Below are 26,241 nucleotides of genomic sequence, written 5' to 3'. Positions count from 1 at the left end.
GAGAAAATGGTGGCTGAAAGTGGCTCACTTCCTATGGCTAACATGCAAAGGTAGAATTTTGACATGGGACCAACTACAAAGAAGAGGGATGCAGGGACCATCCCTCTGTGGCCTTTGCAAGCAGGACAATGAAAATATAGAACACTTACTAAACTCATGCTAGTTTTCTCAACGACAATGGGAAGCTATCTATGAGGTCTTTGGACGGATGGATAGGAATCAACAGAGCATAAAAGAGACTGTTCAACAATGGGGAGGCTAAATAGAGCATGGGGGCTAGCCGTAGGTTTTAATCTCTGGATGATATGGAAGGAAAGGAACAGAAGGATCTTTAAAAATGAGGAATCAACACCGGAGAAGGTATGGAGAGGAGTAATCGAACATATAAGAGAAACCATATTAGCAGATGAATGGCGCCAAGAAGACTGGGAGACCCTGCCTCAGGAAACAAGAATCCTAAAAAAGCTTAACCTAGCCAAGGAAATGGTGGGAGCGAATGCCTGGAAAGCAACGAGAATGAGCGGGGTATCGCCCCAGAAGTATAGCAGACCAGCAAAGGGCTTCATCAAATTGAACTTTGATGGAGCCTCCAAAGGCAACCCGGGTAATGCAGGAATAGGTGGCATCTTTAGAGACAGCCAGGGCAGGGCTTGATTGTTGTACGTGGCATATGGAGGCATGATGAGCAATAATGAAGTAGAACTCATGGACAAGGGATGAGAATAGTTATAAGGCTCGGGTACAAACAACTGGAAGTGGAAGGGGATTCATTAATGGTAATCAACATGATGAGGAAACTTTATAATGGAAAGGCATGGGATAAGATCTGCCACAGCTGGAGAACAGCAAGCCTCATCCAAGAGCTGGGAGAAATAATGAAACGATTTGATTACATGATAATCAAACACGTTAAACGAGAAGGGAATAAAGCGGCTGATTTCTTAGCCAATTGGGGAAGTAATCCACAAATGGGACACATGGAAAGAACCTAGCCTATTCAGCCAAGGGATACCAGAATGGATCCACTAAGTGAAATATTAGCCAAAGATGAGGAATATGAATAACTGAAATAACAATGATTATAACAAGCCCCCGATCGGGGTGACGGAGTGGGTAAGAAGTCATAATGGCGATGTCAGAAGCGGGGAGGTGCGAGGACTGCTTATCGTAGCTCACATGATGGTAAGGCCGAACCTGGAGAGGTATTGCAGAGCAGACGAGAGAAGTGGTGTGAGGAATTTCGGGAAGAGGAGAGGTGGTAAGGACGGCAATGAAGGAAGGATGGGACCGTAGGTTGATGTGAGAGAGTATGAAAGAGGGGGTAAGGAAGGAAGGATGGTCAGAGTGAAAGAGAAAAGAAGAAGGAGCGTGTCGGGGAAGCCAGACAAACATCCAGCATACAGGAAGCATAATATCGGGTATGTCTATTGTCTCTGCTCTGTAATTCGAAAAGCAAATTGCAGTATGTTGGGAGGGGTAAGAAACCTAGGCTAGGGAGGGAAGGAACAACCTTGTGTTGAGGTTCTATTGTATAAACAACAAGGGAACCAGGAGAGAGAAGGGCCTGGTAGCTCGGCTCCGAGGCAAGAAAGGAGAAGGGGTATAAATAATAATATGCAGGGGCCTGCTGAGTTTAGAACCAAGGATACAAAGGTTAAAATAGAGAGTTTCAGGGAGGTCGGGAGGTCCGATAGTCTAGAAATTTTCTCTAGATAGGGAGCCTGGGAAGGGGAGGGAAGCCCGATCAGCAGAAGGGAGCGTGTTTTGGAGGGGAAACAGGGAAAGATACAAAGAAAGAAGGAGATGACCTCCCAGGGGGGAACATTGAAAATAGAGGGAGTGGTGGCAGCAAGCAAGGTAGAAAGGGAGAAAATTTTAGTAGGCAGACCCATGGGTTCACTATCCTGGGGCAGCTTCGATAGAGGGTTATTCTATTGGAAACTAAAGAGGGGGAATGGGGAATTGGAGGAGACACAGTACCCAGAGACCCGAAAGCAAAACAGGGAAGAGGGAGTAGGGAGAAGGGGTAGACTATCCCAAGTTCATTGGGGTACTTGGGAGCAGAGGAGTGTAGGTATACGAGAGATAGTGCAGGCAGAAAGGAACCCTTGGAAACAATGGGAATTTGGGTGGGTAACGATGGTTTTATCCTGACTAAGTATTGTGCACATTGTGATCAGATAGAAGGGAGTGAAGACATGGCACGGGCAGCCAGAGGTTGCGGTCGAAGAGGCAGGGCAAATAATGGTTCACGCTCTCAGGATAGTGGTACCTTAGGAAAAAGGTCAGGAAGACGTCTCATGGATGAGACCGTGAAGAAAGCAGCCAAGGCTTATATGAAAGACATGGATGTAGGGATCAGAAAAATTATTGAGGAGATGGAAGACAGGGTTAAGGAAGAGGACTCGAAGGAAGAGATGGAAGAGTGGAGAGACCTCATTCCTGATCCTGGCAATACTAGAGGCCGGATGTATCAATATAAATAGACTTTACGTTTGTACTAGCTCATGAAGATGATGGTTGGAAAAGCGGTGGAGCAAGTCTCCATGGGGATGGCATTGATAACCAGATATATTCCTGATTACAAACGATACCTGCAAACCATACAGTTCTAGCTTTGTAAACAGGATATGAGACTTGATTGTATACAGAGACACATCCCCTGTATCGTGGAAATGACACCAGCGAACGATGGCTCAACCAAAGATCCAACAGTCATTGAGCCAGACTAGGACGAGCCCAAGGAATAGACTGAGCTCATGATCTCAGGTAACTATTTTTTTAGTGGCTAGTTTTCTTTATATATGCATGTTTATGGGAACTGTGTTTAAAAATTGGTTTATAAATAGTTTTGTATATATAACTTACCAATTTTGGATGGCGTATAATATGCATAGGTGGCCAACAAACTTGGTTTCCCACTGGGCAAGTTGAGGCCACCTATTGACAGTATGTGGATTCAGCTTGTTTTTATATAAATATAAAAGGAGGACCTACCTAAGCTTACAAAAAAAATAAAAAAAAATTCCAAGACCAAAAACAAGCATAAAGAGTCCCAAAATTCACAAGTTATGCACATCATTAATATAATAAAACTTGAAACGACAAAGGACTATAGACTTGCATAGATTGATCTGAAAAATAGTATAAAGGACTTCAACAAACCAAAATAACATCAAGAAAGACTTTCAAGATCGCCAAAGAGGCACTCAAAAACCATGAAAAACAAAATAGGTCAACCAAAAAATGAAAGCAAAGCAAAGCAATCCGAAAGTTGGGTTATAAACAAAACTGCAACCAATTTCTTGTTCCGCAAAGTCAGAACAACCAAGAACTTCTACAAGAAGCCTTGAACCCAAAGCCCAAATTGAAACTTTACTCAAAAAGAAAACCCTAGGTTGACTAGGTTTTTCAACAAGAAGAAGATTAGAAACTGAAAACTTGCATGAAAGAAAAGCTTTACTAATAGTGAATGACTAGAAAACAGCAAAAACCACCAGACAACAATCTTAACTGAGTCCAAGATTTTGAAAAATTTATTCAAAATAAGGTATACGTGATTGTGCAAAGAAAAAGAAGCATGTATACGTGACTGCAACAAAGTAAACTCGTGCATACATGAGCTTCTTTAAAGAAACTAGAGTGTATACGCTATTGTATCATCTGAAAAGCGCATATAAAGCTCAATAAAGAAAAACAAAAAATACAGGCCTGATCCAAAAGATTAGACTTGATGCCTATGAAGAAAACATGTCACAGACACTGTAAAAGCAAGAAATCAATCAAGCATTGCTTGATCAAGAACAAACAACCCAATCTAGGAAAAACAAGAATGCTTTTCCCAGTGTAGTCATCAATTGTGTTTTGGTTAGAATCGCCCTAGGGTCTTGGGTTAGGAACCCCAATAGAGCGGAGGGCATACAACATAAAGAGACACACAAACAAGAAGTCCTAATACTTCAATAGTTAAACTTGGTACAGAAGGTCTTACCCGTAGGTTGTAGAAAATATATGTAGGTTAACCCAATAATGCAATATAAACCAAAGTAGAATACTATAACCTACTTCTACTATCAATTTGCAGAAGCTTAAAAATCGAGTTGAAAAATATAACCAGAAGAAGAAGAATCAATCGCACAATACACATGAAAATACTTTGGGGAAAGCCTCAGCTAAAAATCCCACTATCTCTATTATCATACAAGGTGGAAATACATAGGAATTATACAAAGCCTTAGCTCTCACAGCTAGCCAGCTCTCAGTACAATCCTCAGAGATGCTCACAGGCAATATTGGCTTCTCTCAAGCCTTCCTTTCTACCCTCCAAGCTCCTATTTCCTTGTGTTGTTCCTTTGGGATGATTCTCACCTCACCAAGTGGAACACTCTGATCCCACACACTATCAGAACTGCGCAATCCTCAAGGAATGATGCCTTGACTGCATGCATGAGTTTTCTTTATAAGAAAATACATGAAACTGATAGTACAATGTCCTTGTCTTTAATCTCAACTGGGTATTTCTCATAATAGACATGCACGAGTTTCTGATGAGAGAATCTTCAGTTAACTGGAGTAGCACTAGTTGAGTGCATGCATGCATCAACTCAGTGTTAACTCTCTGTTAATTCCTCAAACTGTTTGGAACTAATTTAACTGGACTTAACTCAATAAACTAAGTTAACTAATTACAACTCAAATATAACTTAATCTTGTCTCCTTAATTTAAGGGATAATTGTTGCATGACTTCAGAAAGACTTCTAACTTGAATTTCTCCAATTAATTAAGTCAAAATAACTTAATTAATTATTTCCAAGTAGTTGTTAAGACTAAATTCGATTTTAATTCACAATTTAATTCAAGGAAAAATTAAATTGGAATATTCTTGTTGCCATATTTCAACACTCCCTCTCAAAAAGAAAGGGATTATCTGCCACCCCGATCCTGTTTCTATGGAACTCGAATTTACACTTTGACAATGCCTTTGTCAAAATGCCAGCATCTTGCTCCTCTATCGAAATAGACTGCAACAACATGATCCTCCCATCATCAACAACTTGCTTTACCTTGTAAAGCCAACGGGAACTCACAACTGACTTGTTCTCCGGTCACCACGTCTCAAACTCTGTTACGAACTATGGAGTCATACTCCTCCACCATATCATCAACCCAAATCGGCTGTTGCACGGTGTCCTCAAAGGAAGATGACTCGATCTCAATGCATTCCCTAGCAAGGGCCATGTACCCAGTGTACATTTGAGGTGACCTCCTCTGTCTGCGCTGAGAAAGTGGTACTCCCACATTCTCTCTTGCATCCTCCAATAATCTGTTAGCGTCTCTTGTGCACTTCCATCCATCTCTGGAAGACTCTACTTGAGTGGATGTCTCCACTCCTGAAACCTCTGCATGCAGCTTCTCCGCATCAGTCTAAGGCTCCTCCTCCTTAGGAACCAACAGTTCCTCCACAGCTTGTAGTTAGATCTCCCTCTCAAGGGAAATTCGCATGGCCTTCTGCTCATCAAACTTGAAATCTCTATGAACCACTATCCTCTGACTGGTAGGCAAGTACACCCGATAGTTGTAATGCCCCACTTAAATCTTATCCTACAAATTGTGTTAATATTTACATTATCTGAAAATATTGAGAAATATTGGTCATAAAATAAATTTATGATTTCCATTATTCAAATTCCCCACTTATCTTCTCAATTTGAATATTATGTAGGATATGGTCTCCTTCCATTAATTCAAAATATATTTATTCATTTCACATTCCCCAATGTACCCTCACATTTACTTGGGAGAAGACATAGTCCTCTCCATCTTATCAACAATATATATTTATTCATTTCACATTCCCCAATGTACCCTCACATTTACTAAGGAGAAGACATGGTCCTCTCCATGTAATTACACTTCACATTCCCAAATGTACTTTTCAGATTTACTTGGGAGAAGACATGATCCTTTCCCATTAAATTCTCAATTTTATATTCATGTCACAATTCCAAATGTACTCCTAGCTTAGAAGAGAAGTCAACCAAGGATGGGTGAGAGTTAATGACATTAATGAGAGGTGGTTGAGGAAAGAGGGTATAAAAAGGGAAGGGGGAAGGAAGAAAAGGGGGGAGTGGGAGTCTTGCTTATGATGGTGGGGGTTGGTTGTGATTGTTTGGCCTTGTTATGATTTTTGGGAGACCTTGGAAACCGTGGAGGTTTCTTGGGTTTGAGAGGAGGAAAGTATCATTATCTAGTTTTGCACATTCTTCTTGAGGACACACTATATCTGGTTGGACTTGGGCACGGAGGGCTAGGGAACCTGTGGAGGTTTCCTGGGCTAGGAATTTATTTCCTAGTTGGCTGGGAGGTAAATCCGGTTGGGTTGGTCAGAAGGAGCGTTCGGCTGGAGCTATAAGACAAAGGTATCATCATCAACCGCCGGAACAGGTATTTTTCCATGGAATACTCTTGTTAAGTTGATATCAATGGAATGCTCACCATAATTTATGTTGATTATAATGTAAATGACAAAATCTTATTTGTTTAAAAGCCGTGTAAGTAAGTAAGTTATCACCTCTTATCGTATTTAATTCAGAAAAATTAGATCCATTAGCAGACCCTAGGATAGGGCTCTTACACATGGTATCAGAGCTTTGGTTCAAAACCTGGACCCAAAGCCCACTAAACCCCAAAGACCGCTAGAAGGAGGGCTTGAAGGGGGAGTTACAAGATTAGAAGCTTGACAACTCTTTAGAGTTGAGATTATTGTTGCATTAGTGCATGAGACAGCTTACTGTTCTGGTGCAGTCTATCTATCTGCCTTTCTTTGGGAGCATGGACAGGTTTCGATGCCATGGAAATCATTGTGCAATGTGCATTTTATTGTAAATTAATGTTTTCTCAGTCTTGTATTGAATGAACATTTTATGGAAATGAGAAAACAACCAAGAATGTGGACTTCATAATTTTATTTCTCCGTCTGGAACCGCGGGCGCTTATATGCGACAGATGTCGGTTGAGCCAATACAGAAGATAGGATTTGCCTTGAATAAATGACACTTGCCGCAACACTATGCCAAATAACATTTTCTTATTCCAAAGGGTTTTTAATTCCCGGGACTGGTTTAAAGAGACTAGTATTGACAATATTTTATCACCAAGTCCATACACAGAAATTGAGTATTCAATCGACCCTTATATGCATACTTTTGTGAAGATGCTTGGAAAATTCACGCCGTTTTCTTTAACGATAGGTAGTATTGTCAATATTTTATCACCAAGTCCAAACACAGAAATTGAGTATTCAATCGACCCTTATATGCACACTTTTGTGAAGATGCTTGGAAAATTCACGCCGTTTTCTTTAACGATAGGTGCATGAAAAGTGTAATTCCAGTAGTCTTACTCGTGTTTAAATTTCCAGAAGTGTTACTCGTACTTATATATACTTATAGAAGTGTAATTCCTGTAGTCTTACTCATGTTTAAATTTCTAGAAGCGTCACTTGTATTTATATGTACTTATATTTGTAGCTTAAAAAAATATAAAAATATGAAAGTAAATTTTATTACTAATTTTAGTTTCTTGAATTTTGGTATTTGAAATTTATTTGTAATAATCTCAAAATATTTTAGATTCAGAAAAATTTAATATTTAAAATCGATTTACAGTAATTACACCACCAATGTTCTAGATTCAAAAATTTAAAAACAATCAAGGATGTGGTGCTACAGCCATTTGAGTTGTCTTCCGCATGAGGACAGTTGAAGGTGACATTTTAATGTGGTTCTGTTATTCGATTGGCCCAAATGTCAATTTAAGGATTTTGGTCGTATAGGTTTTGGGTGGCATCGCTTTTGAGACATGAGCCTGATCTCAGAATCGGAAAAAGGGTTGCTCTTATGTATTTCTTTTGGTTATATTGGAGGCTGAGGATGATTTATTTTCTGGGCTATGTGACAAGCAGGCAAAATGTGGTCATATTGCTTCACATGTTAAATCCTGAAATGCTTCAAGGAAATTATACTCCAGGTGTTTTTTTTTATATTTACATTTAGCATAGGCTAAACTATACTGATTGTCAGCTTTGACATTGCAGAAAGCATTACTTTGTTTGACTCCTTCCCACAGATTACTTTTATTTTTTTTCCTTGCAACTGTTCTCCCCATCTTTCAGCTGCCAAAGATGGTTCCTTCTGTCCTGTTATCATGCCATGTAAATCTGTAAGGTTGATAACTTTATTCAGGATATAATACAAAAGAATTCAAGTTTCACTCCAGCCGCTGGACATCGGAAATATTCAACAGAAAGGTTTAGGACTGTTACCAAAATTAGTATAAAAACAATGATGGATATCTCCTGCCTTAAATCTGATAGACATCATTCCGAAATTACAGCTTTGGAAAAACTTCAGAGTGTTTTGTTTCATAGCAGTGAAATCAATTTTCCTTTTTCACAATAATCCTCATATTTTTCCTTTACCTTTCATGTTATTATCCTATCTTGTTATCGAGTACCATTTGTATCTTGGGTAGTTTGATAAGATTCATGGGTCAACCAGGCTTAGGTATTCTGTTCTTATCTTTGTAAAAATTTGCAATATGTTATGCCATTCACCCTTTATTTGATTTGTCCTAAAAATGGGCAAAATTTGATATTTTGAATCCATATTACGATTGATTCGGGAGGTAACTTTAAATATAGCCAATGCATATTCAGTTCTTTTCATTTGTCATTTATAGTGGATATAAACTTTCCCATTTGTTTGAGGGTAAGTGCACATATGTATCAGAAAATACCCATTGTTGCATTTTCCAAGGGAAAAGGGTTCTAGGCTTCATATTTATCTTAACCAAGATTTTTGCCATCCCATATTTTGATTTTTGAGGGTTTCCTCCAAACGCTTTTATGAAATTCATTGTTTATGTGCTACAGAATCTCCTCTGCATCACTCGGTTTATTTCATGTCTCTGTAGTTTGTCTGAATCTCTTCATTAACATTTTTGCTTTAGTTGAGAATTCCTGTTATGTTATCACTTATAACTACTTCTGTAATTCCATTCAAAATTAAATGCCATACATTTTACAATTTAGAATTTAAATGCCTTCATTATTGCCTGGGTCTCTGCCCAACATTTAAGATATTTACATTACGAAATCTTTTCTAACACTTTTTGAAACGTGATTTTGACAGCTAATGAACATAATTTATGCTGCTTATGATAAAATGATAAGATATTAAATGTTTAAAGCTAAGTGAAAAGGTCAGCAAGCTCCTTTTATTATTTATAAATTAACAGGAAAATAGATCTGTTAGTGTATAACAAAATAGAGGCTCTAATAATAGGATTCAGGCCCTTAGAATAAGCCGCTAGCACTAACAATCTGAAGACAATAATGAACTCTTCATCAATATTAGTTCTAGTAAGAAGTTATTACTAATGCTTTCCAGTCAACGTGTTTTTCAATTGCTTGGGTACCATCTAGCTCAAGGATTACATAACACATTGCTTCGAGTTATGCCTTTGAGAATGCAGTCCTGTTGTTGATGATGGATATTAAAAACCAATGTCTTCAGTAATTTAAAACAAGTTGTGCTGTAAAATCCAAGAACAGAGTACATAGATGTAATTCAAACCAACAAGAAGCTCCATGATAGTGGACTCTGTCTTTAACTGATCTGCATAATAAAGTGGTTGCAGCAGGGGAACAATGGCTTGACCTTTCCTTGTTTATTTGTAATTGAAAATTCATATCGTAGTATTTATCATCAGTTGTGATCTCTGTTTTAGAAATAGGTTTCAATTTTGTGGCTTTGTTGGTAATAATTACTACTCTGGTTGTGGTTGTCTGAGCCGGTTTCGACACTAGTTTTGTCCATTCCTTTCCCTTTATCATTTTAATTCTAACAAACCAGAACTGCATATGCACATAAAAGGTGAACGCCTACGAGATTCAGGTCCTTTATTTCCTGAACTATTTACCCTGTGCTTCATGTATTTGATCTTTGATGGATTCTAAAAGATCACCATTCCAAAGTTAAGCATATCTTCAGATAATCAGAGTTCCTCAGTTAGTCGATGCCCTCTAACTTGCATGTCTTCGAGAGTACGTTGCGCAAGATCATATAGTTTCTCCTTGCAGAAATATGAAATAAGAATACTGAATGTTTGTCGGTCCGGACAAATTTTAAACTTGTCCATTTTCTTGAGTGTTCGCATGACATACTCCATATCACGTCCTCTAGAATAAGCATTCAACAATGTATTCATAACCACTAAGTCATATTTTCCTTTTATATTCTCTAACTCCTCTTCTAACCTTTTTACCTCTTCAATATTTCCAATCTTAGAATAAGTAGAGATCATGGTACTATATGAATAGCCATCTGATCTTATACCCTTCGCCTTCATTTCGTCAAATATCTTTTGGGCATCATGTATTTTGCCTGCCTTGGCAAGCCCATCCATCATCAAGCAGTATGGCATCTCATCTAAATCCTGGCCTGAAGCATCCAGTTCAGCAAGCAACTCCCTTGCTTTTTCAAAAGACCACTTCTGGCATATACCTTTAGCAACGAGTTCAATACCACCTTGTTTGGAACTAAGCCTGCAGACTTCATATCATCTATTAATTTATCAGCCTTTTCATGCTTTCCTTTTGCTGCATATGCATTTAGGAGTGAGCTATAGTGAAATTCATTGGCAGGAATACCTTCGTTCTTCATCTGCTGAAAATAAGTCTCAGCTTCTTCATCAAGATCATGTGAAGCACAGAGAGCTAAAAGAGATCCATACATGACTGAATCAAACTTCAAACCCATCCCTTTGAAATCCTCTATCAACTTGCAAGCTTTGGATTACCCATGTCGAGCTTTAACACAGCCTGCAAGTAACGTACTGTATGTAACAATATCTGGATTTAGGCCCCCTTCCTTCATCTGCTCAAACAGCTTGAAAGCAGTTTCAACCCTTCCATTGGAAATAAGACATTTTAACATTGAATTACAGAGAAAGACATTTGACTTGATATCTTCATCTTCCAAATTGTAGTACAACTCCAATGCAATTCTGGTTTGTCGTCCTTTGCCCATCAATGTGATAAAACTTGTATAAGAGGCAGCACTAACCTTGCCATGTTGCTTCATCCAATCAAAAAGCTGAGAAACTTCTTGCCATTTTTGCATTCTCCCAAAATAACGTAGAACCAAGTTTAGATCTTGTGTTTGCAATTTTTCACCAACCCTTTCGAGAGTATCAGACAAGTTCTCCGTCATCTGAATCGAAGTAATGGCAGCCCTTCTTTGAGGCCAAGGCAGGCTGCCCAATAAATCTACTTCGCCTTCTTCGTTCGGCCAGAAATGCTTGTGCAGCTCCTGTTCAGACGAGTCCTCTGTCGCTTCCTTGAGGTTCCGACGGACATAAACTTCTCTCCTGTTGCCGAATTTAGGGATTGTCCCGTTATGCCGTTGAGAAGAGTGGGAGGATTCGATCTCTTGACCTCGTTTTGGAAATTTATACGTGTTCTCCTCCGTAGGCAGTACGAATTCGGTCGCCCGAAGCTGTGCCAAAGTGGCATTTGCCTCATTGTGGCTGAATTTGGTGGGAGCGAAGTGTGGGACGCAGATGGAATTGCAGAACGTGAAGGTAGAGGAATGGATTGAGCCATGGAGCTGCATTGTGCTTCCCATGGTACTACGCAGCAAATTGAAATGGATAGATTCAATCTGTCTCGTGATGTGGGGGAACTCAGCCCATTATTAAGAGAGCCTAACATTGAAGCTTTTCAAAATGTTCATCATAAAGCACGCCAAATCTAATGTTTTGTGCAAGTGTGTTGGACACCTAATCCTAAATGGTTAGTGTGGAAGTTGAATGGACAAAGCAGTCCAAGAGACCTTGGATCTGAAACCCAAGAGTCAGATATTGTACTATAAATGTAAATCATTTGTTAATAAAAATCGCATTGCATGATTTATCTTTCATATCTTTTGTGCTGTCCATGTGTGTTTAACATGGTATCAGAGCCGCTTGTTTTTCTGTGGCCTGTTATGTGCATGTCAGTCCTGCACCTATGTCCATAAGCGTTTCCAGGTAATTTAGTGTTGTCCTGTCTATTGGCTCGCCCTATCTGTCAGTTTGAATAATTAAATTCCGTCTCTGCATCAGAAAGGCCTGTCGACCTCTGCGCATTCCATTTTTACTACACCTCATTATTAACATTACTGTGCGCTGTTCTGACATGACTGAAACGCTGTTTTGACATTAATGAAACCTGTGCTGCTCTCTTCATTCCATTGAAACGCTTCTGCCATTATTCTTTTTGCTCCAGTCTATTGTAATGCATCGCTGAATGAGGAGGCAGCGGATGGATAAACCCGCTGATCGTCTGCCATTATTTCTGGCTTCGCTGGAATTGGACTCCGCTTTAGCCTCGTGAAAGAAGCGGTTTCGCTGTGTATTCTGGCAGAATTATTACTGCTAAACTTAGTAGAAGAATCAAGGGGAAGCGGAGCGTTCACGCCATTAACTTCTGCTGGACTGTGCTCACGTCTCACCTATTGTGATTGCTGTTGTTGGTGGTGGAAACGGTTACCTCTCTTCCTTCTGACATCAATGCCCATTATGTTCCTTGGAATCATTTTCGTTTGAATGACTGTGCGTTGAATGTCGTCAAGCCGCTGAAGCAATCTTGAATATCCCGCATTTGGTGAGCGTTATGAGTATGGTGTTGATGCATTAGCTTTATTGTCTACTATGTATCATATTCCAAATAACAGTTAGATTGATGAGTGATGTGAACCAGATCGATAGAAATTACAATAACTACTTGCTTTGCTCTTCAAGTAAGCCAAGACGCACATGAAAGCATTGACGACACCTCGTCATCTGAAGCTATCCCAAAACCTTGCCAGCGTATTCTACCTTTGCTGTCTAGCAAAAATATATAACCTGTTAGAAGGTTCAATATGTTGAGCTCTTTCCTCAAGTCATAATGATCACCAAATGCATAGACAACATGTCTCTGAAGACCCTGATAACCATCGCTGATTTCAGATTTCCGCATTGTACGGAGAAGCAAACGCTTAATAGGATTAAGCGATAACAGCCACGAATCTATAAAAGATATCTCATACAATTGGACATTTGATTTAGTTTTGAAGGTTTCCAGAAATGGTAGAGTCCAAGAGTCAATCATAGCCGGAGCATTGGCACGAAAAGAGAGACATAGGAGTGTAGCATGTAGATCGACAGTTCTGTCACTGCTCTCTACATGGTCAGTTGGGTTTCCAACATCTACAGGCAGAGAATGTTTTCTACCATCCACAAATTCCACAATTAACGGGGGAAACCCTTGCCGTCATCCGCATCTGCATGTTGAGGAGAAGGATAGTGGAAGACGGTTTGAACATGAAAGTCGCCCTGGTGTCAAGCCGTAGAAGAAAGAAGTGAATCAGGATTCTGATTTCCCCATAGCGCTTTTCTCCAGGCTAAGCGGGACTTGGAGTCGGTTTTGCCATCAGAAGACAAAAGACACAGTGTAATATGCACATGGGAAAATCTTAGCGTGGAAGCCGAGGACAACAATTTGTATATGACTGTGTTAGTTTGGTCTCAACCTATTCATATCACCCATAAAAATCAGACCAGAATTTGTACGAAGGCTTACTTGCACCAAGAGTTAGAAAAGCTTCAGGAGTCGAATAGTCGCAAGGTTGATTTGGATGATGATGCTGAAGATTGTGATGAACATCTTTCTTCAGATCAGAAAACCCTATCAACATGTGTGTTGTGAGGAAGTGCATTCAATAGCCTGGTGTGGATCTGCGTAGTGGAAGCGTGGTGTGTATTCCCTGTTCGAGACTTCATCTGCCGTGACTTCATCGACTGCCGCTGTCACGTTTCTACGCGCCTATTTGGATGCCATTTGGTGGAGCGTTGTGGTAAAGCGCTAAAGGTTGCGACGTGGTAAAGCGTGGTGGTGTCTGTTCGTTGGATCTATTGCTGCTGAGGAATAGTTTGTTGGTGCATGGAAACTACTGCTCTGTGAGGATCGGATCAGAGGCAGCTTTTCTCCGTGGAGCAGCTAAGGATTTGCACCAGACCGATCTGGGTTATCATTCTTCCTAACATTTGCTGATTTTTAATTCTTTTTGCATTCCTGAGCTTCCAGAAGGGATATAGAGGCAAGTTCTATAAAGTTTGAAGGAATCAGCTACGTAATTTAAAAAGTCTAGTCAGATGTGAAATTTCTACAGAATTTAAAGAACAGAATCTCTGAAAGTCTGGTGATATTTGTATAATTTTGACAAGTTTCAAGATATCTCTCGTTGATTTTTCCCTTTAAGCTATAGGGCTCTCTTGTGCAACTTGAAGATATTTAGCAGCTTACATTTTTCTGTGGGATTTGGAGATTTTTAAGGTGTAGAAAAATGGCTAAGCTTGAAAGAATATTAGAATTATTGAGAACTCTAATCATGTCCACTGCTAACAACACAGTCAAAATTAACAAAGCCTCTCTTTCAGACATTCAAACATGTCTGCAATATGCACAAGAAAAGATAGAGTTTTTGCAGCTTGAGACAAAGCTACAACAGGAAGAATTACACAAATGGAGTCATCATTCTGAACCTGTTTCTGTTCAGAACAATGAAGCAGACTCCCATAAACAGCAAGTTAATATTGTTCAAGTTCATTCAGTGCCCAATAAAGCAGCAGCTGTACATGCAGATGCAGAAACCAAGACTGCACTTCCCAAGCCCATCATCAGACCTTGGGAACAGCTTGTCCACAACAAGCACAAAACTGGTCTTGGATATGACAAGGACTTGTCCTTTCATATTCCAGACTATGCCAAGCCCATTCAGTTTCAGAGTGATGGATTCATTCATGACAGTTCACCTGCTCCTCATGACAGTTCAGCTTCAGCTGTTCCAGACTCTGCCCCTGTTCGACAGCAACAACAACAACAGATCGTGAAATGCCAACACTGTGACCGAGTTGGCCATTTGAAAGATCACTGTTTTGATCTTCATCCATGTAAGCACTGTCATAAAACTAGTCATTCTTCAAACAGATGCTTCAGAAACAAACGTCCTGCAAGAACAAAGATTCATCTTGGATGGATCGCTTCTTGGCAATGGGCATCAACAGCCAAGAAGATATTCCAAACACATGTCAGAACTTGTTCCAGAATATTGAACAGTCTTGCAGTTGAGTTTTCTCCATCTTCTCACCTTGTATCTGACAGGGGGGGAAATGATGGTCATCTACAAGCTTCAAAGCCACATCAAGCGAGCCTGAGCCACAACCTGCCACACCAGTTTCAGAGTTGCAGCCAGAGACAAAGATGCCCGTGAACACAGATTGAGAACACTTCCTCTAGCAGAAGACTCCAGCTTCTTGCCAGTTTTGGAAGAGTTCCAGAGTTGTTGGTCATCCTTAAACCATCACAGATTGAGAACACTTCCTCTAGCAAAAGACTCCAGCTTCTTGCCAGTTTTGGAAGAGTTCCAGGAATTGCATTAAGCATTCCAGAGTTGTTGGTTATCCTTAAACCATCACAGGTTGAGACTTCCCTTTTCAGGTTGAAGTTTTACCTTTTATGCGGGGTGAGACCTCCCTTTTATGGTTGAAGGTTTCCCTCTTTGAAACAATAGGATCACTTCCTCTAGCAGAAAACTTCAGTTTCTTGCCAGTTTTGGAAGAGTTCCGGGAACTGCACTAAGCGTTCCAGTGTTGGTGGTCATCCTTAAACCACCGCCCTTTTTACCAACATTTCATAGAGCACATTCAGCCTAGTGCTGCCATGCATTTTTTGCACATGTTGTATTACAGCTCTCTTCTTGGACTCATACATAACCCTTCGGATTAAGGGGGGGAATGTTGGACACCTAATCCTAAATGGTTAGTGTGGAAGTTGAATGGACAAAGCAGTCCAAGAGACCTTGGATCTGAAACCCAAGAGTCAGATATTGTACTATAAATGTAAATCATTTGTCAATAAAAATCGCATTGCATGATTTATCTTTCATATCTTTTGTGCTGTCCATGTGTGTTTAACAAAGTGTATAACAAGAATGGGATTTCTGCCCCCATGAAAATTAGAAACACCAAAATGTTGTACATGTGCTCTCATGCTTTAGATGGGATAATATGTCTCACAACATAAATTCCACTATCAAAGGCAAGAAGGGAGAACATAACACAATGTTCTTAAAATATGAATTATGGGCACAGAAGGTGATGAATTTTATATTGCACTAGTAAACCATGGACCTGCCAGCAGATCTTAAATCCTAACTCGACTAGCACATTGCATTTTAAGGCTATTTATCTATTCTACTTCTATCAACTAGCATCTGCGTATATATATATATATATATATATATAGATATATATATATATATATATATATATATATATATATATATATATATATATATATATATATATATATATATATATATATATTTCTTTTTTTTTTTATGTGGAAGAGGATACAACCATGAGTTTTGCTTGCAAAATTGTTGCTGAACTTGACCTTGTTGATTAAGATGTTACAAACATTACAAATTACATTGATAAAGAAATCCTTGATTTGGTACTTGATTGGAAAGCAAGGGTAGCAATAGATGATGACCACTCTTTCTATGGGCATAACAATTCCACTTACAAAACAAGTGAAACTTGATGGTGGAATTATAGCAATCACCTCTTTAGTATCTCTTCTTAGGGTTCTTTGATGGAATACCCAAGGTCTCACAGCTATGTTGACAAGAAGTCAGACATAATGCCTTTTACTTGAGTTGAATGTGTAGCCATGCACTTGAGTTGAATGTGTAGCCATGCATGATTGCTTTGAGAGAGTGACATTGGAAGTTGACGCAAACAGATTTTTCTTCATATGTGGAAGAGAAATCTTGTACAATTTCAATCAAATCATTAGATGTTCTTCATCATGATTGGGTCAATGGAGAGGATCTAGTTTCATCCGGATCTTTAATGTCACATGGTTCAAGGGATAACAATTTTGAATATTCTTGATCACGTCTAATATCCTGAAGCACTGATAACACAGAGGATGTATTTCCATGAAAACTTGCAAATCCTCTAGAAAAGATAGGATATGTAGATAAATTTGGAGAATGTTGGAGCCATGGATATCTAAAGGGTTTAACCCTATTAATGATTGTCACTGTCTTAGGTCTATCCAGAAACCTATGTTTCAAGCTCAGATGACTATCATCAGTAAATGTTTTATCTAGTAAAGTTGAAGATTCCACTAATAAAGAACCACAATTATTAGTAGTCAACCATTAGAAGGCACCAATGGAACCCTAGAGAAGACATGGGCATTCCCTCTTAGAAAAAAAAAATGATTTGAAAAACAAAAGACCTCTCAAACATCTTTAGATAAGAATAAATTCAGTCCTGAAATAAATTTTTAAGATTAAAAAAGGAAGTCAATGGGCAGCTGGCAGAGTTGGTATATTAGGAAGGGTTCAGGGGTTTGCAGCCATTAAACAACTTGGATTTGATGTTTAGGGAAGAAGACTTTCTAGCATTTCCAGTCATATATTATCACTTAAGAATCTAGTAGCTAGTTATGATTTTCTAGGTCTAAGGAAACTGGAGCTAAAAGTAGTTAAATTTCTACTGGACTCTGTTAAGTGTTGTTATCTATAGGAGCTAGCTCGCATTCTTGCAATTTTGAATATTATTGATTTTTATTGATTGTTTTTGACAAATTCTAGTTCAAACCTCCATCACCATGGGAGCAGTTGTCTTCTAGTTAATTAATCTCATCATTTGACAGTTCTTGCACGGTGACAATACCCTTACAAGATTATATTTATCTTCAAGTTGTTCTCCAAACAACCATCTTCAAGTGATTAACTGTCTTCATGTCATGAAAATAATTTGGTTTTTTGTTGGCTAGACTAAGACGACTACAGTTAAGGGATATCACCTAGGCTTGGACACATCTTCGGATCCGAGGAGTCTCCTGTATATGGTATGTTATATTGACCCAATCGTCTAAGGCCGATCTTCAAAGAAGTTAGGGAGTCTTTCGTAGTTTTTCCAGCTTCTTTACATTTAAAGGCTCCCATATATAGCATGACTTGTTGACCCAACGCGCTTAGGGTCATCTCCAAAGAAGCTAGGAGTCCTTTGTGATTATCCCAGCGTCATTACATTTGAAGATTGTTTCCCTCGTACCTTCATGGCTTCAAAAGTGAGAAAGAGGCTTTATATTAAAACAGATCTTCAACATACTTCTACTACAAGTTGGTTCTATGTTGATGTTATGCATGCGTCAAATACATTTTACAAATAGAGCTAGAGTCTCCCTTTGAATTATAATAATAATAATAATAATAGGTCATGGCCAAGCCAGACACGAAATTGGTTTATGAGACCCCTTGTTTATGGGACAAGGGATCCGCCTCCCTGCAGTGATTTGACTACTAAAGTCTGTGGAGGTTTACCTTTTCTACTTCCCTCTAGATTTGAATCTATGACCTCTTACAAGGAAATACATGTTCTTAACCATTAAGCCCACCAAGGCCATTATAAGCTTTATCTTTGTACAAATTTTAAACATTGCATGCTTTCTGTAGATAAATGATTATAGAAATAAGCAGATGAGGTTGTTAAGCTTCTTGGAACCTATAAATGGAGACACCAGATCTACAATATAGTGAGGATGTCACAACGAAGACCTAATTATAGAAATTTAGTTTATGGTTGTAATGCTCATGACTTCTGTTGACTAGCATGTGTCATTTAAATACCCTCTACTTTAAACATAGGGATATAGTATAGAGTGGTTTGAGTTACTACGAAGCCCAAAACATGCCAAGAGTTTTCCCTAAGTGATCCAGTACTATCCTTACCCTTTGATAGTTTTTTTTTAAGGCATGGTTAATTGGTTAAAGTGTTCTTAATTGAATTTAACTTCTCCAAAAATCGATTTTCACTAGAATGCATCAATCTAGCATGGTGAGATTCAATGTAATGGTTGCTTCTAATCCATACATATTAAGCCTAGTCTTGTAACTAAGTATGCTTTGTCATGTTGTTTGTTTACTAAGACGAAGAAATCTAGAAAGTAATCAAGAAATTAGTTAATAATGAATAGGTACATGTAACAGAGAAAAACAATAAAACCAACAAGCAAACAACCCAAAGAAAAATGGGCTGACATGATGTAACCTAAGGTTGAGGAAAAGAGGATGCCAACAATTATTGCATGGTGCATAACAGATGGAGGCCTGACAAAGATAGTCTAGTGGGGTAGAATTTTCTAGTGAAAATATAGATTGAATACTATGGGCTTGTGTAAGGCTTACTCTGACAGTTGTTTTTAATGATCTTAAATTAAATGAGAAGATCAATTCATAGAGAATTTGGGATTTTAGAATGGAAGCTTATTTAGTCAATAAAAGACTAGTGAAAATATTAGGATACACTTTTACTCTTATTCTAGTGTTGAATAAAAATGTCGTGAAAAATAATGTGTCTCTAGTTTTGGATAAAAGGACCCTCAACTTTCTTCGCAACTTTTGTGGTCACTGGCCACTTATGAAAGTAGTAGGCATCTTTAGAAATGCGGTGCCATTTAGAGGGGAAATACTAATAGCAACAGGGCAAAGGCAATTATTCCGTTCATTTAATTATTTCTCATTTGTCTGGTCATATTGTGAGCTGCAATATATATCATGAGATTGTTTTAGTACTAGTAAACAATGATTAAATATATAATAAATTTGAACCTTTTGACATTTAGAGGACATTCCTCTCAATTTACAAAAAAAAATAATAAAGTATGAAAATCATGTTGGAAACAGTTTCTGAAGTTTGGAGTCTTTTATTTTCAAGATTAACTAAATGGGTTGGAAGATGAAAAAAAAAAAAAAAAACATCAAATTGGACTTTTACATTCACTAAGGTTTTAAAGGAATTATATGCATAAAACTTATACTAGCACCTCCTAGTGGAATTGATAGTGCACTAATCTGTTGCTTGCTATTATTTTGGTTTTGGTACCACCTTATAGCATATATGGGTTCAAATGCTATTTTCCAGGATGGACAGTTGAATCTGTTTCAACTCTAATTGTTATTGAGGGGTTCCACAAGGATGTCACATGAGCGTTTATGATGCCCATTTTAACGTAGATAGCCACCTATGTTTAGGTTCTCTTTTGCAGTGCCATGTTGCTATTTATGAACATTATATACATTTGGTTCGACACGTCAAAATCAATTGATGGATTTGGTATTAATGATGGAAATGTTGGATGTATGACCAAATGTGTGACTTACTTGGTTACAATTTATCTAGTGCATGACTTGTCAGAGTTTTTGTTACATCGTATAGGCTTATATAGATATGATTTATCTATTCAATGACTTAGTGAAATTATGTTTTATTTTATGTAAGATTTATTTCCAGTATGAACAACAAAAATTGACACGTGGACACTGGGCTTAATAAACATGATGTTTAAGATCATGTATCTATATCTATTTTGTGGTTGTATATATGCATGGATGAGAACTAAACTACAGGTTGGAAAGAACCATATGATAACCAAGATCTACTATTCCATTGGGGAAGGTTAAGACGACCAATGAGGAAAGGTACGATGTACATTGTTCTATTACATTTGGTATCTACTTGATATGCACTCTTATGACATGAGAAAAATGCAAATGACAGGTGGCAAGATGACCTGACTGGATTATTCGATGACAAGTCCAACCAGCTCTGTAGTTTGGTCCGTGCTCTGAAGGAGGGGTGGAGGTGTTTCCCACCGTGTATCCTCCGAAACTTGGAATCGTGGGGAGGACAGCTGAACGCTCCCCCTAGACGTGTGATGACGATTGCCAGATTCCTGCTGGGGAAAGTTTGGTCGAGGCATTCGACGCTTCCACCATGTCGCTTTTATCAGTGGTCAGTATGGCCTTTGCCACTGATAAGGCAGCAGAGGACGGATAGGGTGGGAATGGAAGTAGGCCAGGGTGGATAGGAAGATATAGATCAGTTGGAGACTCTTGATGGGAAGTAATGTCATTGTCTGACTTATCAAATTTTAATGCTATAACTCTCTCTGGTTTGCTATGCTTTCAAACTCCTTGTATCTTTTCATTCTAACTTCGGGACGAAGTTTTCTGAAGGAGGGGTGTGTGTAATGCCTCACTTAAATCTTATCCTACAAATTGTGTTAATATTTACATTATCTGAAAATATTGAGAAATATTGGTCATAAAATAAATTTATGATTTCCATTATTCAAATTCCCCACTTATCTTCTCAATTTGAATATTATGTAGGATATGGTCTCCTTCCATTAATTCAAAATATATTTATTCATTTCACATTCCCCAATGTACCCTCACATTTACTTGGGAGAAGACATAGTCCTCTCCATCTTATCAACAATATATATTTATTCATTTCACATTCCCCAATGTACCCTCACATTTACTAAGGAGAAGACATGGTCCTCTCCATGTAATTACACTTCACATTCCCAAATGTACTTTTCAGATTTACTTGGGAGAAGACATGATCCTTTCCCATTAAATTCTCAATTTTATATTCATGTCACAATTCCAAATGTACTCCTAGCTTAGAAGAGAAGTCAACCAAGGATGGGTGAGAGTTAATGACATTAATGAGAGGTGGTTGAGGAAAGAGGGTATAAAAAGGGAAGGGGGAAGGAAGAAAAGGGGGGAGTGGGAGTCTTGCTTAGGATGGTGGGGGTTGGTTGTGATTGTTTGGCCTTGTTATGATTTTTGGGAGACCTTGGAAACCTGTGGAGGTTTCTTGGGTTTGAGAGGAGGAAAGTATCATTATCTAGTTTTGCACATTCTTCTTGAGGACACACTATATCTGGTTGGACTTGGGCACGGAGGGCTAGGGAACCTGTGGAGGTTTCCTGGGCTAGGAATTTATTTCCTAGTTGGCTGGGAGGTAAATCCGGTTGGGTCGGTCAGAAGGAGCGTTCGGCTGGAGCTATAAGACAAAGGTATCATCATCAACCGCCGGAACAGGTATTTTTCCATGGACTACTCTTGTTAAGTTGATATCAATGGAATGCTCACCATAATTTATGTTGATTATAATGTAAATGACAAAATTTTATTTGTTTAAAAGCCGTGTAAGTAAGTAAGTTATCACCTCTTATCGTATTTAATTCAGAAAAATTAGATCCATTAGCAGACCCTAGGATAGGGCTCTTACAATAGTTGTGAGGTGTATCAGTATACCCCACAAGTATCCCCAACTCTGTTGTCGGCTCAAGCTTCTTCCATGCATCCTTTGTCACATGGCAATATACTGATGAGCCAAAGATCCTGAAATGAGCCACATTTGGTCTCTTACTGGAGAAAGCTTCCTCTGGTGTCTTCATCCCAAGTATGCGGTGCCGAATTCTATTTTGCAAATAGACTGATGTGTTGCATGGCTTAGCCCACAAGTGAAGTGGTAGTCCTTGGTCATGTAGCATTTCCCATGCTACCCTACAATAGTTTTGTTCTTCCTCTCGGCCATCCCATTTTGTTCTGGGTTATGAGGTGCTGTCAACTCTCGTTTAATTCCTTCCACTACGCAGAAGTCCATAAACTCTTGGGAGACATATTCTCCACTGTTGTCACTTCTCAAGGCCTTGATCTTCTTCCCTGACTCTTTCTCGACCAAAGCTTTGAACTCACAAAACTTTGTGAAAGTTTGGTCCTTCTTTTACATGAAATAAATCCAGCATTTACGAGAATAGTCATCAATGAAAATCACATAATACCTTTGCTTCGTTGTGGATGCCATCGAGAATGGTCCACACAAATCAGTATGAACTCGCTCTAAGATAGCCTCTACTCGACTATCTCGATCATGAAAGGAAGACTTGGTGTACTTTCCCAAGGTACAACCTTTACATGTGTCAACTTGCTCAAGTTTACCTTTGGGAAGTCTTGTAGATATCTGATGCATTATCTTCAAAGCCCCATGATGCAAGGGTCCCAACTGCCTGTGCCACAACTCGCCAATGTCTTGGCTTTGCACCAATTCTGCTTTCGTACTCAATGTTGCACAATCATCTACCTCTAGTTTATAGAGATTCTTCACCCGAATCCCTATCCTCTTGGTCTGACCCGTGGCTATGTGTCTTAGGAATGCCTTTCCTTTACTGAAGACAACATCGTAGCCTTTGTCCTCCAACATCGCGAACGATACCAAATTCTTCTTCAGTCCAGGCACATACATCACATCTGTCAAGGTGAGAGGAGCTCCATGCTCCCTCTGAAAAGCAACCGTGCCCACTCCTGAAACACTATACCTTCCATCATCACCCATCTCTATGCACATCTTGAGGTCTTTCTCCTCCAAGGCACTGAATAAATTTTTATCACCGATCATGTGGAATGAGGCTCCACTGTCAAGATACCAAACACAACCCATCATCGATGACACCATGCATGTGATGAGGGTAAAGTCCATTTTGAACTGAGAGGCTAATGCCTTACCTTCTGATCCTTCCAAGGATCCCTTCTTGGACTTCTTCGATGGGCATTTAGTCGCATAATGTCCCATCTCGTGACAATTAAAGCATCTCACTTTAGACATGTCACCCTTCTTACCTCCATGAGAAGAATTCGATTTGGAACGGGAAGCCTTCTCCTTCCCTTTCCTTGCCTTACTTGCTAAGGCCATATTTTCTTCATCATCATTATTGGATGAAGAACCATCTCGTGTGTTCCTCCTGATCTCCTCCTGCATGAGATCCGACCACATTCATTCCCAATTCAGAAGTTTATCCCTTCCATTCACAGAGTCTTGGTAGCTATTCCAACTCTTTGGAAGGCCAAGGAGAGCGAGGCTCACCATATCATCATCGGTAGTAGTTATTCCCACACTGCCAAGCTCATCTCTGCAGGTGGTGAGCTTGTTCAGATATGTGGAAATAGTATCGCCCTTCTCCATCTTGATTCTTTGAAGCTTATCCTTGAGTGCCAATTTCCTCTGGTCGCTACTATGCTAGTAGAGGTCCTTCAATGTCTTCCACATTTAAAATGGAGTATCCTTCCCATGGAGACTCGAGACAATATGGTCTTGAACTCCCTCAAAGATGATCTGTCTCGTCTTCGCCACACACTTCTTCCACTCAGCCAACTCTTGTGCATTAGTTGAAGCTGACTTTTGGATTTCTTGATCAATGAATTCCTTCAAGCCATTGTCTTCTAATACAACTTCCATTCTATCTTTCCATGCTATGTAATTCGAACTACCTTCCAAGGCATACTCGCGTCTCAAGCCATAGAACGCCATTGGCCAACCTTGAAGTATGATATGAATTCGATTTGCACCTGCAACCCCGAACTTCAAACTTCAAATTCTCTTTTGATTATACTGTTCACAGCTTCGTTACCATGTAGAAAATTTCTACAAATCCAGCTCTGATACCATGTAGAAAATATGTGTAGGTTAACACGCTAATGCAATATAAATCAAAGTAGAATACTATAACCTACTTCTACTATCAATTTGTGGAAGCTTAAAGATCAAGTTGAAAAATATAACCAGAAGAAGAAGAATCAATTTCACAATACACATGAAAATACTTTGGGGAAAGCCTTAGCTAAAACCCCCATTATCTGTATTATCATACAAGGTGGAAATACATAGGAATTATACAAAGCCTTAGCTCTCACAGCTAGTCAGCTCTCAATACAATCCTCACAGATGCTCACAGGCAATATTGGCTTCTCTTAAGCATTCCTCTCTGCCCTCCAAGCTCCTATTTCTTTGTGTTGTTCCTCTGGGTTGATTATCATCTCACCAAGTGGAACACTCTGATCTCACACAATGTTAGAACTATGCAATCCTCAAGGAATGATGCCTTGACTACATGCATGAGTTTTCTTTATAAGAAAACACATGCAACTAATAGTACACTTTCCTTGTCTTTAATCTCAAATGGGTCTTTCTCAAAATAGACATGCATGAGTTTCTGATGAGGGAATATTCAATTAAATGGAGTAGCACTAGTTGAGTGCATGCATGCATCAACTAACTGTTAACTCTCTATTAGTTCCTCAAACAGTTTGGAACTAATTTAACTGGACTTAACTTAGTAAACTGAGCTAACTAATTACAACTCAAATATAACTCAATCTTATCTCCTTAATTTAAGGAATAACTGTTGCATGACTTTAGAAAGACTTATAACTTGAATTTCTCCAACTAATTAAGTCAAAATAACTTAATTAATTATTTCCAAGTAGTTGTTAAGACTAAATTCAATTTTAATTCACAATTTAATTCAAGGACAAATTAAATTGGAATATTCTTGTTGACATATTTCAACATAGGTCCTATGTTTGAGGTCGTTCCCATAGGGTTCAAACCCTCTGCTTCTTCCTTGCGCTTTAAGACCTGCAATTCATTCAAGGCAAAGCATATACACCAAAAATAATTGAAAGCATGTTCATGATATCAAGGTTAGATCATATAAGCATGTAAGAAAATAAACATTAATGTGAGATTTTATAAGAAAATCATGACATAAATTAATGCATAAAGACCATAATCATCAGGAACAAGACAACACCTCTTTATTAATGTAAGCTAAAGAAAATATGGAAGAACTACAACTTGAGTCATCTATCGGCTCCAAGAGAAACTGTCCTCCAGATCTGTCCTACCTAGGCCTCAGCAATCCTCCTCCATAAGTATACACAAGGATGTCATGAAGGGATGATGAACATCTCAAGAAGGAAACAGGGGTTTCCTATGACTGGGAATGCAGAAGGCACAGGGATATCTTCAGACTTGATCAGGAATGTACTCGATTATAATATCAATATCTAATCCTTTTTCCTCCCATTAGGCCTTCCCATGGAGATGTATTTATACTTCTCCAAATTAGTTTTTTCAGTTGGGAAACAGTTGGACGATGGGCTATAGTAGGTGGGTATCCGGTCAAACCTGTAAACCCTGCCCGAATTAAGGGAGATTATATATTTTTTTATGTTTTAACACATATTCGCGGGTTGGGTATAGGTTGACCCGCGCGTACACACGCTTTAGATAGGGCATAATCACGTATGGGATTTAAAACATTGTTTTTTAGAAAATGGACCAATTTGGTAGGGAAGGGTTTCCATAGGCGATATCATAGAGCATCAAATCTACCAAGGGTAGTAAATGGTTCTATAACAACAAATATAGAAGCAAAG

At 38.8% G+C, this 26,241-nt stretch overlaps 1 protein-coding gene and 2 pseudogenes across 1 annotated transcript; 1 reads left to right on the top strand and 2 right to left on the bottom strand.

Moving 5' to 3' along the window:
• Positions 1 to 10,056: 10,056 nt before the first annotated feature.
• On the bottom strand, positions 10,057 to 11,688 carry LOC149160449 (uncharacterized; annotated as a pseudogene).
• A 1,151-nt stretch (positions 11,689 to 12,839) lies between these two features.
• LOC149160448 (uncharacterized) lies at positions 12,840 to 13,196 on the bottom strand. Its single transcript, XM_089434615.1, has one exon. It carries the CDS (start codon positions 13,194 to 13,196, stop codon positions 12,840 to 12,842), a length of 357 nt encoding a protein of 118 aa, XP_089290741.1.
• Positions 13,197 to 16,475: 3,279 nt separating this feature from the next.
• Positions 16,476 to 17,686, top strand: LOC149160447 (uncharacterized; annotated as a pseudogene).
• The last annotated feature ends 8,555 nt before the right edge of the window (positions 17,687 to 26,241 follow it).

Source organism: Pinus tabuliformis, chromosome 5_2 (assembly GCF_031772625.1).
Source record: "Pinus tabuliformis cultivar Carrire ecotype Pingquan chromosome 5_2, CPIR1, whole genome shotgun sequence".
NCBI classification, from domain to species: domain Eukaryota; kingdom Viridiplantae; phylum Streptophyta; class Pinopsida; order Pinales; family Pinaceae; genus Pinus; species Pinus tabuliformis.
This window is presented reverse-complemented; position numbering and strand designations above follow the sequence as displayed.

Coding starts and splice junctions, on each gene's coding strand:
- LOC149160448 (XM_089434615.1), bottom strand. CDS start 13,196: ATGATTGACTCTTGGACTCTACCATTTCTGGAAACCTTCAAAACTAAA.